Here is a 15,432-nt window from a genome sequence, read left to right on the forward strand (position 1 = left end):
TCTTTTGCGGAGCCTATCAATGACATCATTGCTCGGATCGGCAAATTATGACATTAAAGCGGATCAGCTGATCTGCATAAAATGCTAATTATCGGCCGATACTGATCAACCCGATCAAATTGGTGTAAAGTCTATATATTACTTATTTACAATATACTGTAGCTTCTGTGGCCTCTTAGCTTTTCAACACACAAAACAACTTAACCACAAAATATCATCTTAACATAGAAATGGCTTATCTAGTTTAACTTTGATTTTGGCTTTGTCTTGTTTCATTTGTTTCCAGATGACAGTTTAGACCCGGAGGACTCGGATCAGCGTACACACTTCCCTCAGTTCTCCTACTCTGCCAGCATTCGGGAATAGTGGCTCAGACTTTTGACCAAGCAGGAAGCAGGCAGGCTAGCACACAACCCAAATCTCATGTTCGCACTTGCACTGCTGAGGACAAATCGAATGAGACACACACACACAAACTGGCACAAGACACATTTTCATCCGGTCTTTCTTTCCCCTCTCCCCCACTCACTGAAAAAGCATACAGACACATACACACACAGACCAGCAGAGAATCATATACAAAATGAGCGTGCAGGCTGTGATTCTGCGAGTTTACGAGTGATGGATCTCAGCGGGGTTTTGCGTGGACAGATGGGCAGCTTCATCTCTGTACATCCTCTCAGGGGGACCTCCGCTGCATTACACTGGGCACACTTTGAAACCAGGTTATGCCAGCAACTACCAGCTCGTTACCAGCCGTAGACACACAACCCTGACGCATAGACTACATCTTGCAAAGACGCCTTCTTGATACAATTTTTTAAATTGAAGATTGGAAGAGACATTGGTTGATAATTGACCAATTTAGCTTCATCGATTGTTACGGTTTTAAATATAAAGCCATATTTCTGCTTTTCAATTTTATTTTTGATTTTTTGATTTTTTTTTTTTTTTTTTTTTTTTTTTAATAAGTGCTCTTTCTGGAACTTGCTGTTACAAATAAATTGTGTGTGTGTGTGTGAGAGAAAGAGAGAGAGAGAGAGAGAGAGAGAGGTATGTGGGGGAGGGTGAGTTTGCCATTTATGTGTATGCACTGCATGTGTTCAAGTGTGAATGAATGTGTGTGAGAACCTGCGAACAATTGTATTTTGCAACCATCCATTTTGTGTCTGTTTTTCATGGATGCTGGAACACAGGCAAGCAAGGACACTACACAGTGATGGCCTTATAAAGGGAACAAGCGTGTTATTTATGAAAAAGTAGCTTCTCTTGCATGGCTTTTTAAATCACTATTTTTTTTTATTTTTTATTTAAAAACAAGGTGTGACACTCATAGGGCCCGGTGTAGCTGCGTGTCGCAAACACAGTAAGATGGACAAGTTAAAGGCCACTTGTCCGATGTGTCAGAGACAACTCGACCTCAGCCATTCAACCTCCATCAATCAGTCATCTTCACTGCCGGCTTCATTCAGATTAGCCACTTATCTTCATAATTTCAGTGCAAGTTTATATATCTTTTGTTCTAAAGCAAGCCTTTTGAATGTTCTTATGGTTTAAAAACAGAAATTGTTAAATCTTTATAATGTGGCCCAAAAAACAATTGACTGACTTGGTGGATATTTAACATTTCAAATAATTCCACATTGAATGTTGTTTTTGTGATTTCTGGGAAATTGTGTCCCAAGCACTTAAACGTACAGCCCCCTCCAAAAGTATTGGAACGGCAAGGTCAATGCCTTTGTTATTGTTGTATACTGAAGACATTTGTGTTTCAGATCAAAAGATGAATATGATATAAAAGTTCAGAATTCCAGCTTTTATTTCATGGTATTTACATCTAGATGTGTTAAACAACTCAGGACAGAGCCCCTTTTGTTTAAAGCCACCCACTTTTCAAGTGAGCAAAAGTATTGGAACAGACATGATGAAATTAACTTAAAATTATTAACATTTAATATTTGGTGGGATCTGGCAATTTACAGAAAAATTCATTCAAACTAATCGGGATAAGTTTCATCGTGCAACAAGACAATGACCCAAAACACACTGCCAACACAACAAAGGACTTCATTGGGGGGAAAATTCGAAGGTCTTAGACTGGCCAAGTCAATCACTGGACCTTAACCCAATAGAGCAGGCATTTTACCTCCTGAAGAGGAGATTGGAGGGAGAAACCCACAGAAACAAACAAGAACTGAAAGAGGGTGCAGTAAACACCTGGAAAAGCATTTCAAATGATGAATACAAGAGTCCGGTGAAGTCAATGGGTTGCAGGCTTGATGCAGTTATTGTAAGTAAGGGTTATGCCACCAAATATTAAATGTTATTCACTTTGTTAATTTAATAATGTCTGTTCCAATTTCCAAAACATTTGCTTACTTGATAAATTGGTGGCTTCAATCAAATGGTGCTCTGTCCTGAGTTGTTTATCACATCTAGATGTCAATACCATGAAATGAAAGCTGGAATTCCGACCTTTTGTCTCATATTCATCTTTCGATCCGAAACCCAAATGTCTTCGGTATACAACAAAAACAAAGGAAGTCACCTTGCCGTTCCAATACTTTTGGAGGGGACTGTACATCTGCCTGGAGCACGCAGCTTCAAATCATTGAGATGCCACACGAGCTGCTCAAGCAACCTTCAGCCTAAACACAGCGGTGTACTAATCAATAACTCCTTTTCTACCGGTATTTTTCCATCCTTCTCCCATGTTGATATTCTGTATGAACAGCAATGTGGGAGGAGGGTAAGTCTACATTGCAATTTTCCGCCTTCGGACGTAGTATCAGAGGCGTGACACTGCATCTGTGTTTCCTTGTAGAAGGAAAATCTGCAGTTGTACTAAAAACAATTATTACTGTCTGACAACTTTTTTAATCACACCAGACACTGGCACTGTTGCAGGTAATATCCCGCTTTGCTGGGTACTGTGTAAAGATACGTGCAGACAAATGCCGGGTCTTCTTTTAGGGTTCTGATGCAGCAAAAAAGCAGGATCTCTGTGTAAAAGAGTCTAATTTTGGCTGATGTATAGTTTAGTCGAATCAAGTTCTGGCCAGATTTTTATGAAATCGTGCTCATATTTTATTCTTTATTGCTGGAGAACATGCTGGCTAAGATTTGAGCTTTGCTAAAGGAAAATCAAGTCATGTTATCATGTTATTTTTTTATTTGTTTTGTTCACCCCGCACACCCACCCACCCCTTTTGTCCATATATTTCTAAGGAAAAATTGGAAAATGTCATGTCTAAGTATACATTCTATAAAATATATATTAAAATGTTCTAAACTGCTTTATTTTTTTTTTTAATTTTCATTTGTGTTTTCTACCAGGCCACATCTCATCACGTTTCGGGTGAATTTCCTGACATGTTTTGTAAAACATAATTGAACCTAGACAGGAAATGGACCCTAAACCGAACAAATCAGTGGGCATCCTCATGACGTGTTGATTTGCTTTCATTGTTTGTGTGAGTGATGGTGTGATTGTTTGAGTGAAAGAAAAAAAAAGCTTTTTGTTTGTTTGGGAGTGGGTGCATCAGGCGCCTCGGATTCCTGTAGATGAAGACGTAATCCAGGGGTGGGGAACATACAACCCATGGGCAATATCCGACCAGCATTTGATCCGGTCCGTCGAGCACTTTTAAAAGAAATAAACCCTCTGAGAAACTTTGGTGAAGAGCCCCCAAACAAAGAACCCACAATAATATAGAATAATGCAAAATGTTTGATGCTTGCAACTTGCAAAGTATTCTTCCTAAATTGAGTATGGCTCTTGGAGGACTATTAAAATGAAAAAGCCCCTGACCGGAAAATGGTTCCCCACCCCTGCTGTGATCAAATGGCTTTGAGTCTCCCGTTGACAACTGCAGCACCTCGTCTCACGGGCTCAGGCACACACAGCCTCTAGCCTAGTGGCCTATTTTAGTGGGCTACCATCTGGACATCCAACCACTGCACTGATGGACTCCACTGTGGATTTGCCTTTGTTTGCTGCCAGGGCCATAATGGGCCACTGCTGAAATTATTTTTGGAAAGTTTTGTTTTTGGTTGTGAAGCCATACACTGAACCTCGCTGCTGGCCACAATTTAAAGCAATGCTTCACGGCTGAACATGCAAGTGGACCTCTTCTGTAGGGCATACGCTGGCACAAGTGCCTCCTCACTATTAATGTGTAAATACCAACAAAACAAAAAAACTTGGAGAATGCAGCATAAGTAGAGTGGGGGGTGTGCAGCTTTTGTAGAATTTGATTTGCAGCTTTATCTTGCTTCTTTGTGTATTCAAATGTGATCATCAATTGCGAATGTCACACCAGATGCTGGTGTAACTAGATTTATTTTGCATTTTTTTTCTTCCTTTATTTTTGCTAATTACAATTAGTTAAGAGTCAGAGAGCAAGTTAAAAAAAAACAAGCAATCTTTTTAAGGGCAGGAAATTGTCGTATTGGACAGTACCGGCCCACCATTTGCAAGACAATGTAATGGGTGAAACGTGCTACAGTAGAGTACCTTATGACATTTGCAATGATAATGTGCCAGTAAAAATTTTACTGAACCAACCTCTGTGTGTGTGTGTTTAAAATACATTTTATACCATTTAAATGTACAGGCCAACTTAATACATAGATATATAATTACAATGAATGAAATGTTTAAGTGCTTGGTCACCAAGTACAGAGGAGACATAAATAATTTCAACATTTCTACAGCATCAAAAGAAGAAATTGTCCACAACTGCTGTGTGATAATTGTAGCCATCCAGTTCATTGTAATTACAAACCCCAATTCAGATAAAGTTGGGATGTTGTGTAAAATGTAAATTAAAAAAAAGAATACGATTTACAAATCCTTTTCAACCTATATTCACTTGAATACACTACAAAGACAACCTGTTTATTGTTCAACCTGATGAATGTTTTTGTTTTTTGCAAATATCTCATTTAGAATTTGATGTGTGCAACATGTTCCAAAAAAGCTCAGATGGGCAAAAAAAGACTGGGGAAGTTGAGAAATGCTCAAAAAACACCTGTTTGGAACATTTCACTGGATAATTGGAAACGGCTGAGTATCATGATTGGGTATAAAAGGAGCATCCCCGAAAGGCTGAGTTGTTAACAAGCAAGGATGGGACAAAGTTCAACACTTCAAACAACTGCGGGGGCCAAAAAAGTCTTAACAGTTTAAGAACATTTCTCAACATACAGTTTGAGGAATTCAGGGATTTCATCATCGACGGACCATAATACAGTCAAAAGATTCAGAGAATCTGGAGAAATCTCTGCACCAAAGCGGCAAGGCCGAAAACCAACATCGAATGCCCGTGACCTTCGATCCCTCAGACGGCCCTGCATTAAAAACTGGCATCCTTGTGTAAAGGATATTGCCACGTGGGCTCAGAAAACCATTGTTAGTTAACACAGTTTGTTGCTACAGTGGGGCAAAAAGTATTTAGTTGAGGTTGTGGACAGGTGTCTTTTATACTGATGAGTTCAAACAGGTGCCATTAATACAGGTAACGAGTGGAGGACAGAGGAGCCTCTTGAAGTTACAGGTCTGTGAGAGCCAGAAATCTGGCTTCTTTGTCAGTGACCAAATAATTATTTTCCACCATAATTTGCTAATAAATTCTTTAAAAATCAGACAATGTCGGCACGGTGAAGGACTGGTTAGCACATCTGCCTCACAGTTCTGGGGACCGGGGTTCAAGTCCCGGCCCCACCTGTATGGAATTTGCATGTTCTCCCCGTGCCTGAGTGAGTTTTCTCTGGGCACTCCGGTTTCCTCCCACATCCCAAAAACATGCATGGTAGGTTGATTGAAGACTCTAAATTGCCCGTAGGTGCGAATGTGAGTGTGAATGGTTGCTTGTTTCTATGTACCCCGCCTCCCGCCTGAAGATAGCTGGGATAGGCTCCAGCAGCCCGTGACCCTAGTCAGGATAAGCGGTAAAGAAAGTGGATGGATGGATCAGACAATGTGATTTTCTGGATTTGTTTTTCTCTTCATGTCTCTCATAGGTGAGGTATACCTATGATGTAAATTGCAGGCCTCTCTCATACTTTTTTGCCCCACTGTATATCTGCAAATGCAAGTTGAAACTATACCATGCAAAGCGAAAGCCATATATCAACAACACCCAGAAATGCCGCCAGCTTCTCTGGGCCCGAGCTCATCTGAGGTGGACTGGCGCAAAGTGGAAAAGTGTGCTGTGGTCTGATAACTCCATATTTCGAATTGTTTTTGGAAGTCATGGAGGTAGTGTCCTCTGGACCAAAGAGGAAAAGGACCATCTGTATTTTTATCAGCACAAAGTTCAAACACCAGCATCTGTGATGGTATGGGTGTGTGTTAATGCACATGGGTAACTTACACATTTGTGAACGCACCGTTAATGCTGGAAGGTACATTCAGGTTTTGGACCAACATGCTGCCATCCAATCAATGTCTAAGTTGTACATCAAGGAAGAATAGGAAATAATCCCACCTAAAAAGCTTCAATAATTAGTTTCCTCAGTTCCCAAATGTCTATTAAGTGTTGTTAAAATAAAAAATGATGTAACACGGTGGTAAACACGGCCCTATCACAGGTTTTTTGGAATGTGTTGCTGGCATCAAATTCAAAACGAGAGAATATTTGCAACAACAAAATGTTCATCAGTTTAAACATTAAATAACTTGTTTTCGTAGTAAAGTCAATTGAATATAGTTTGAAAAGGATGCGCAAATCTTATTCTGTTTTTCTTATTCAGAACGTCTCAACTTCATTTGGAATTGGGGTTTGTATATTATGCATAACTAGTAGGCAGCACAGTGTTGTTTGAGTGGTTCGCACGTCTGCCTCAGTGTTCTGAGGTTTCAGGTTCCAGTCTCAGCTCTGGCCTTCCAAAAACATGCATGTTTGGTTAATTGAAGACCCCAAAAATTATCCCTGAGTGAGGATAAGCGGTAAGGAAAATGAATGAATGACTCAATGTGAGTGGTTGCTTGTCTTTATGTTCCCTTGGATTGTCTGGCAACCAGTCAGAGGTGTACCTCGCCTCTCGCCTAAAGTCAGCTGGGATAGACACCTTGGAGACAAGCGGTATAGAAATCATATTTGTGTATGTCCTATACTAGTTGCATTAAGAATTGCATGACGGGTGGGTCGTAATTAAAAAAATAAAAATGTACATGTGAGTAAAAAAAATATTTAGAAATGTAAATGGATTTACTTAATCTTCAATATTACGTTATAAATGTGAATAAAATAATTTTTAAAATGTGCCGATAGGTGAGTTAAAAAAAAAAAAAAAAAAAACTTTGCGGCCCGTCAACCAGAAGTCGTCATCTGACTACTGTTTCGTGACGTCACCACTCCAATCATTGCCGACCGGCTCAGCTGAGGTTCCTTCTTTATAATTGGCGCCAGTGGAAGCGGGCCATGGCGTCTCTTTGTGTTCCAGGTCTCTGTCGACTGCCGTGAGTAAGTAGCTGCAGTGGGCCGCGGTGGGGAATTCCGTCTCCGGCTGTGAAAATGGCCACGACCGGATTCTGCGACTCCAAGCCGCTGCTGGACTTACACAAGGTCAGCGTGGTTAAGAAAATATATAATATAACTCATTCAGCCAGCGTCGTGAAGATTTGTCTCGCTACATTTTCCATTAAAATATTTTTATGGATGTGATTCTTAAAACCAAAACATGAGTAAAATATTTTCGGTTTTATTTTTGGGCTGTTTCATTTTGCTCACCTGTCATCTCATGTGGTTACTTATTTTCAAATAGTCCACCCCTCTGAGTCGATTTCATATATTGTAGTGTAGCTGTTGGATTTATCTTACCCAACATTATAAAAAATAGACACAAAAGGAATGAAGACGCTGGTTTCTTTTTCTCATGAGGAGAGCGTATGGGAGATTGTTCAGATCACAGCCTCTCAACACGCTCTAAACAATCCCCCCCCCTCGCTCCTGCATTTATTTGAAATAGGAGGGATTTACAAATCATAATGTTCTAAGCAATAAGAAAATATTTGATAATAAGAGGGTTTTTCCCAGACATAGTATTCTAAACAATAAGACATGACACATAATATTTGATAATAAGAGGGTTTTTCCCAGACATAGTATTCTAAGCAATAAGACACAACACAAAATATTGGACCAACACTTGTCCCGACCCGACCACATCCGATCACGTCCTTGGTCCAGGCGCCCTTCCATCGGATGATGCTGAGTCATCTTTTCGAAGGCGAGACATCTGAAATCGTCCATAATACTAATGCATGCTAAGCAAATAAATGATAACTTCTAGAATATATTTAACAGTAGCATAGTCATGTCATGTTTTTATGGACATGACAGGATCATTTATGAAAACTCAATAGTAAAACGAGCATGGCCAAACAATCCTGTTTGGATCAGCACCGACTACATTTGTATAAGTTGATTCAATTTATAAAAAAGATTCTTGTTGTCTCCAAAGTTATATTTTTTTCCATCCTACAGGCAGACGAGAGGCTAGCCCTCAAAAGGACTTGGCCGACTACCTGTGGGTCCACAGTTTGCTGGCAGTCAGTGGATGTGTCTGAGTCCAGGCTGGTGCCTGTAAAGAGGGAGCCAGAACCCAGATGGGTACCTGTGCTGCCCTCCCTCTATACAGTGACGTACTAAAATTCAGAAGTCTTCGGATTATGTGTCTTAATGTTGCATCAGATTGGTTTAAATTTCACAGCATTTTTCCCTATAGGGCTGAAGAAAATTTAAATGACCTGTTCCTAAGTCAGACTGTTGCCATTTAAAACCTCCAAGCAAATCATCACTTCAGTGCTAAAAACAAAACAAAATTAAAGCTACCTTTTATTAACAAATCTCGAGGTAGTGTATATCAGTTGTAACATTCTCACATGCAAGTGTAAAAAGATGTTGCCCACTAATGTAAAATGACAAATGAATAAATTAAACGTAAATGTCAAATCCTCACTATATGTATGTGATAATCTCTAGAAGTACAGGGAAAAAGTACAAATTCTTCAGTGCAGGCTGAACTGATATCTAGTGGGGCATCCTGGAGTTTCACACATCCTGACGGTTTTTGATTCATACTTTCCCCCAACAGTTTTGTTCTGATTAAGATTTTTTTATATATATATTTTGATGTGTGAATTGTACGTTTCCACTGAAGAAGGCAATCCATAGCATACAACAGAAGACTGTACTTATTCAATACAAAAACAAATTTTTGTGTTTGTAGGACAGGTTGTTATCAACCAAAATGAGCAACGGCATCTTTGTGGGGTTTAATGATGAAGCATGGATGTTCTCATCTGGCGGCATCATTCCTGCCAAAGGTGTTGAATCAAAATGGATGCAATCTGTTGTTGAATAAAGTTTTCATTTGCATGTCGTTCTTTTTCTGTGTGTCCTCCTTTCCATCTGCATGTAGCAGATGTATGTCTGGAGGAGCCTTTGTGTCTTTACCCTCGCAGCCTGCAAGGCGTCCACAGCCTCCAGGCGCTGGTGCCCAGCTTGCTGCGCCATGAAGTGGAGATCGCCCTCGAGAAGCTGGACCTCATATGGGACCGTACGTTCGCCTGGGAAATGTTCGTGGACATGATGGTAAGGCCGGTGATTTTCAACCAGTGTGCCGTGAGCGATCTTCAGGTGTGCTGTGGGAAATTATTACATTTTATGTAATTGCTCAAAAATTTTTTTACAAGAAATGTATCTTCATCTATTTATGCCTTTTGAAAATATGTGCCTTGACTCCATAAAGGTTGGAAACCACTGGTTAAGGCTAAACTTCGATGAATTATGTATTTTTTTTTCAATTTAAAACCATTCTGTCTTGACATGTCTGTGACATGCTTTCATCAATATACCCCAAGGTTTAAGAATTACAATTTTCTATGTCCCTTTTAAACATAAACGGGTCTTTTTTCCCCCCCTCTCCTCTCAATTAAGGCTTTACTTTCTTTTGTGTGCAGAGAAGTCAAATATGGCACTCTTTGCCCAACGCTGAGCTGCCACGATACTTCACTGACGCCACTCGAGCTGTCCTGGTCGACTGGCTTGTTCAAGTCCATGTGAGTCTATGCGGCTTTCAATGCAATCATGTCAAAACATTCTTGTTTTTAACTTCCTATAATTGCGATGGTTTATTAGCTTTGCATCCCAGTACTTCTATAGTAAGAGCTACAGTGTAAGCTGCACCAATATCCTGCTTTTCGGAGTTAAGTGTAAAAGGCATTGGAGGATAACTGTCACGGCTTTGCCAATATTACGGAATCTGTGTAAGAGAGGCTTTTTTTACAAGAAATTTGAAAAAGGAATACACTTCCGCACTCTATGGATGGGCAAAATGTGGCCCTCGAGCCACATTGTTCTTTATTCCGGCATACCAAGCATTTACATTATCAAGAGGCCTGTAATTGTTGCATTAATTTAGCTTTTTTTCCCCATAGAAATCAATTAAAATGTTATTAATTTATAATTAAATAATTGGTTGAATGATTTCTTAAGGAAATTACATATTTTACAAATTTCATTTTTTGTCAAATTATATCAAATTAAAATAATTCAATGATTTGTAAATAGATTTTATTTACAATTCAATGATTTGTAAATAGATTTTATTTACAATTCAATGATTTGTAAATAGATTTTATTTACAATTCAATGATTTGTAAATAGATTTTATTTACAATTCAATGGTTTGTAAATAACATTTGACAATTTTATTTTTAAACTTTTAAATATTTTCCGTTCACATTTTAAACTGTTTCCTTGTGTACAAATGACCTGGCCCGTCCGTCTGTTTTAAAATCTGTTGTCCTTGAAGTATAAATGAATGAAACGCATTGACTGATACAGACGGAACATTTGGGATGGGCATAATTTATCAATAGTTCAATAGATTGTGTGGAATTGATTATTAATCATGTGAATGCAGTTGAGGGAAAATAGTGCACTACTCGGCTGCAAACAAAAGAGGTGCTGTTGATTCAGTTGCAACTAGTATGATAGCATTTTATTGTCAGTCCTCAATATGTGGAACACGTATATGGCTGAAATAACATTTCCAAGAGGGCACTGTCACAAATTAATAAAAAAAAAACTAAAACATGAAACAGCAAAAACAAGTGCCGACAGTCAAACAGTGCTGAAATTCCCCTTATCAGAAACGGTTCTGTTGTAACTGAAATTCATTAAATATCTAAAACAAATGAAAAAAAACAATCAGTAAATAGATAAATTCCTCCCCATTTCTGAAAGAAATTTAGGCTGGATTTACACTGCAAGTCTAAGAGGCCAATTTGGATTAAAACGCCTGTACATTGGACCCCTGCATACTTGTGGTTCGGCACCTTTTCACCCATCTGCAATTTAGTTTTTTTTCCCCCCAATTTAATTTTTTTTTTTTTTTTTAACTGTTTTTCTTTTTTTGGTGGGGAGACTAACCCCAAAATCACTTAATGGTGGTTTAGCCTCACTTGTTCAAGAACTTTTTGGGGTGGTGGTGTTGTCAATTCCGTAGCAGCCGTCAATTATCTGCAGAATTTTGGCATTTGCGGTCCGGCCCAGTCCCTATCCCCTGCCAATAGTGGGGGTCCAGTGTTTTTTATTTTCTAAACAGCATTTCAGTGTACATTTCAAGTGACGCATCCTATATGACTGTTTACACTAACGGAACACATGAAACAACCGACATACACAGATGCCCAACTTGCAAGGAAAAAACTCCAAGCATCAACACCAGGCAGGGACAACACAGAAGTAAACAATACAAATTGTATGTTTTTATACAGTTTAGTTGGTTTGGGCTGACTCAATGTTCCATGCAAGTCGTGTGTGCATGTTGCCTATCAGGAGATGATGCACTTCCAGGAGGAGACGCTCTATCTGGCTATTCATCTCCTCAACCGCTCTCTCCGTCAAGTCAAAGTGACCACCGCCAACCTGCAGCTCCTCGGCATAGTCTGCCTCTTTCTGGCTGCTAAGAAAGAGGAGTGTCTCCTCCCTGAGGTATGCTGACTCAGGCTTCCTCAACTTCAATCTGCAGTTTATTTGAACCTGACCAGTGACCACCTCCTCCCCTCAAAGGTGTCTGGACTGTGCTTCTTAATGGACCATGCCTACACCAAGCAACAGCTGCTGCGTATGGAGAGGAAAGTCCTCATTGGGCTTAGGTTTAACTTGTCCTACTGTCCCCCTTTGCATTTCCTACTGCTGCTTGCATCCATTGCCCGCTGCAGTGCTCAGGTGACTGTTAATGTGCATCCTTTTTAATAATGCTGCCAAGGTCAAATCACCAGATTGTGATTTGTTAGTTGGTAAGCAACATTGTGGCAAAGGTACACAAATTCAACATGCGCACAGTACTAGAAACACCCCATTAAAAGCACTTTGGTGCAGATTCCGAAACTGCTTTAACTTTTCATTCATCTGCTTGCCCTGGGCAGACGTAGTGGGCTACATGCAGCAGATAGTGTTGTGGAGAAACCGCTTGAGTGTGACAATTGTGGCCATTATTGCCACCTACAGGACTGGCAATGGATCAGTCGTGTATTTTATTTAAATTTTTGTATTTTCTTTTTGGGTGGTGGGGTTGCGTTCACTGACCCTAGCATGGACCAACCCAGTCAGTGCAAGTTATCAACCCAAGCATGAGTAGTTCTGCTTTTGGTATATTACACAGTGGTGAACCTCTGTAAATACTTGGGACTGTTAATGTTGGTTAAAACATTGTCTCCCTATGTAGTTATTTCCGATGGGAAAATTGAGACGAAATTGTGTAATTTAAATCTTGCTACAGCTTGAAAACTGCATACTCTAAGTAGAATTTTCATGCATCTTTATTATTCATATTTCTGGCAACTTTTACTTCATAAAATACTTTAACTGAGGTTTCACTCAACCATCTTTGTTACAACAACAAAATCTGAATTTGTTCATTGATTTGTAATAGCTAATAGCAGTAGGGGCATTGGGTAGAGTAGAGATGCAGGTAATGAGTCTTAATATGGGTGCACCAGTTTGTCTTAGCCAGCACATGCCGTCGTTATGTGATGGCCAGGCTAACGTCACTTATTAGCCAATGTGCAGATCTTTAATTACACCACTGAAATAAAGTAAAATTAAAATAAACAATCCAAATGCTAGCCCCAATTTTTCCCAAAAATACTTTTGCTTCCAATACTTTTGAATTTTGAGTGCAAGTACATTTCATATAGGGAAATGACAAGGTGACTAACTTCTACTTATTTTCTGCAAAGATACTTGTTTTCGTACTAAAGTCTTGCTTTCAGGTACTTTATACAAGACTGCGTATCAAAGTGAGATGTGTCATCACTGTGAACCTATGCCACCAGATGGTGTGGATGGCACGCTACCTGCTAGAGTTGTCTCTCCTGGAGGGTCAATGTGCGGTCTTTCTGCCCATGCAGTTGGCGGGGGCGGCGCTTTGCTTGGCCCGCCAAGTCCTGCAGGAACCCCTGACCCCGGAGGGTGAGGCCGCCTGGTGTCTAGCCTCTGGCATACACGCTGGCAGGTATGTTGCGGTTTGTTTTCACATTCTTTGCATTCATTGTCATTTTAACCAGTGTTTACTTTGTTTGCAGTGAGACCGTCCTGCTGAGCATAATGCAAATTCTGGCTGGCGCTGCAGCCAGAGCGCACACCCGAGAGACCTGTGCTACTTTTATCAAATTCTCCTCCCCGGAAACCATGCACGTCAGCAGACACCCTAGTCTTAATAATACCTCTGATCTGCTGGGTGTGTGCACTTGACTGACACTTGTGTCCCAATGCTACACAAAGATTACACTTGAATCCTGACTTGACTCTTCTGACCTGGGGAGGAAGAAGGGTGAATATGTTGGCAAACATTGTTACTAGCCTGTTCGTGCCCATTTTATGACCTAATATTGCAGCTCATTTAGAAAATATTTGAAATTATATTCGTCTGTCTTTTTTTTGTGGAAAGGATAAGGGCTGTTTGTCATAAATTTTAATGTAAAAATAAAGTGTCTGCTGCAAATGACTTGTTACTCAAACACACACACTGTACCCAAACAAACTTCACCAATATCCTCACGACATGCTGAAGAGCTATTGTACAATACTAGATGCAATGCCTTGTGGTGCAGCAGCGGTCCTAAAACGACATCTCGGACATGTACTTGTTTATACTGACCCCGTGCAGCCAGCAGATGCATGTGAAAGCTTTAGGATATACACAGCAGAGGTCATTTAGTACAATTCTCCGTGCACAATTGTCTTTAAGCCCACTGCTGCCGATACTATATATATATATATATATATATATATATATATACACACAGTGTCTACTCATTTATTTTAAATTATGAGGGGGTTATTTGTTTACGACCGAGTTCTGTTCACATGGTGGCTACGTTACCCAAGTCTGTCTTATCTAACGCAGGAGTAAATGTGTGAAAGCCACTGATGCAAAACTGTAAACCATAACCAGAGGTGGGTAGTAACGTGCTTTTACTGAAACATTTTCCATAAACTGTACTTGTCAGAGTACTTTAAATGCACTGTACTTTTTACTTTTGAATACTTATGTGAAGGCTTGATATTTTTACTCCGTTACAATGATCGACATGCCGTTCGCTACATTTATTGATTCATTCTTGCATGTGCTGTCTATTTATATACTCCATCTTCGACTCGAAACAGCCGCGCGACTATTTATTTTACAGACTCCCAAAAAAGAGCTTTATCATGCAGCTCTTAAATTGTGACTGGGCAAACTTGGATATTTCAGCCCACTTCAAACTTGAGAAAACACCTTGCGGTAAGTTGCAGATGTTTCTCTTGTAGTTTTGGCAGTGGATATGGCTAAATTAGTCCTATCCCAATGGTGTTGAACATGCAAACAGCTTCTTCATGAAGTCATTTAACCGAATAAAGCAAATGTTTCTGTAGGGCCCAATGCACGTGTTGTTCGTTTTTGGGCAGTTAAAAATTTTAATGGTGGCAGATATGTGTCGACTTCCATATATATATATTTTTTATTTTATTTGATCATGTTCTGATTTAAAAAATAAATCAGAAGTTACTCAAGTTACTCGAGTATTTTTTTTCATTGAGTACTTTCTCACTCAAGTAAATATTTGGATGACTACTTTTTACTTTTACTTGAGTCACAGTATTCTAAAGTAACAGTACTCTTACTTGAGTACAATATTTGGCTACTGTACCCACCTCTGACCGTAACCGTGTGTGATTTAGTAAGTGGCTCCCGTGTTGTGGTGTATAAGCGTTTCTCCTTTTCCCCCCTTTTTTTTTTAGCTACACAAAACTAAAGACATCACTTACGATCGTCTGACGTAGGCAAGCTCGGATTGGTTGTTCCTGAGTTGTCTAAGGGGCCAATGAGCGTTGAGCTCATTCACGTAGCGGCGGTCCAACAATAACGTGA

The 15,432-nt window shown here is 39.7% G+C and overlaps 2 protein-coding genes across 17 annotated transcripts in view; both read left to right on the forward strand.

The window, feature by feature from the left end:
* The window catches only part of akt2 (v-akt murine thymoma viral oncogene homolog 2), a 35,375-nt gene extending 30,809 nt beyond the window's left edge, over positions 1-4,566 (forward strand). For both annotated transcript variants that reach the window (XM_061783329.1, XM_061783330.1), the window contains exon 14: positions 287-4,566. In XM_061783329.1, coding sequence (XP_061639313.1) covers positions 287-366 — 80 coding nt within the window. In that variant the 3' untranslated portion in view covers positions 367-4,566. The remainder of the gene's footprint in view (positions 1-286) is intronic.
* A 2,849-nt stretch (positions 4,567-7,415) lies between these two features.
* Positions 7,416-14,022, forward strand: ccnp (cyclin P). Of its 15 annotated transcripts, none has more exons than XM_061783334.1 (9): positions 7,416-7,571; positions 8,493-8,650; positions 9,243-9,334; positions 9,430-9,602; positions 9,971-10,069; positions 11,853-12,008; positions 12,087-12,245; positions 13,355-13,533; positions 13,604-14,022. In XM_061783334.1, the coding sequence occupies exons 1-9, from the start codon at positions 7,521-7,523 to the stop codon at positions 13,770-13,772; spliced, it is 1,236 nt and encodes a 411-aa protein (XP_061639318.1). In that variant the 5' UTR covers positions 7,416-7,520; the 3' UTR covers positions 13,773-14,022. The 15 variants fall into 15 exon arrangements, with proteins under 15 accessions (XP_061639318.1, XP_061639320.1, XP_061639317.1 ...); XM_061783336.1 differs by having other exon boundaries at positions 9,433-9,602; XM_061783333.1 differs by having other exon boundaries at positions 8,493-8,645; positions 9,238-9,334.
* Positions 14,023-15,432: the final 1,410 nt, after the last annotated feature.

Source organism: Phyllopteryx taeniolatus, chromosome 8, assembly GCF_024500385.1.
Source record: "Phyllopteryx taeniolatus isolate TA_2022b chromosome 8, UOR_Ptae_1.2, whole genome shotgun sequence".
Taxonomy (NCBI): Eukaryota; Metazoa; Chordata; class Actinopteri; order Syngnathiformes; family Syngnathidae; genus Phyllopteryx; species Phyllopteryx taeniolatus.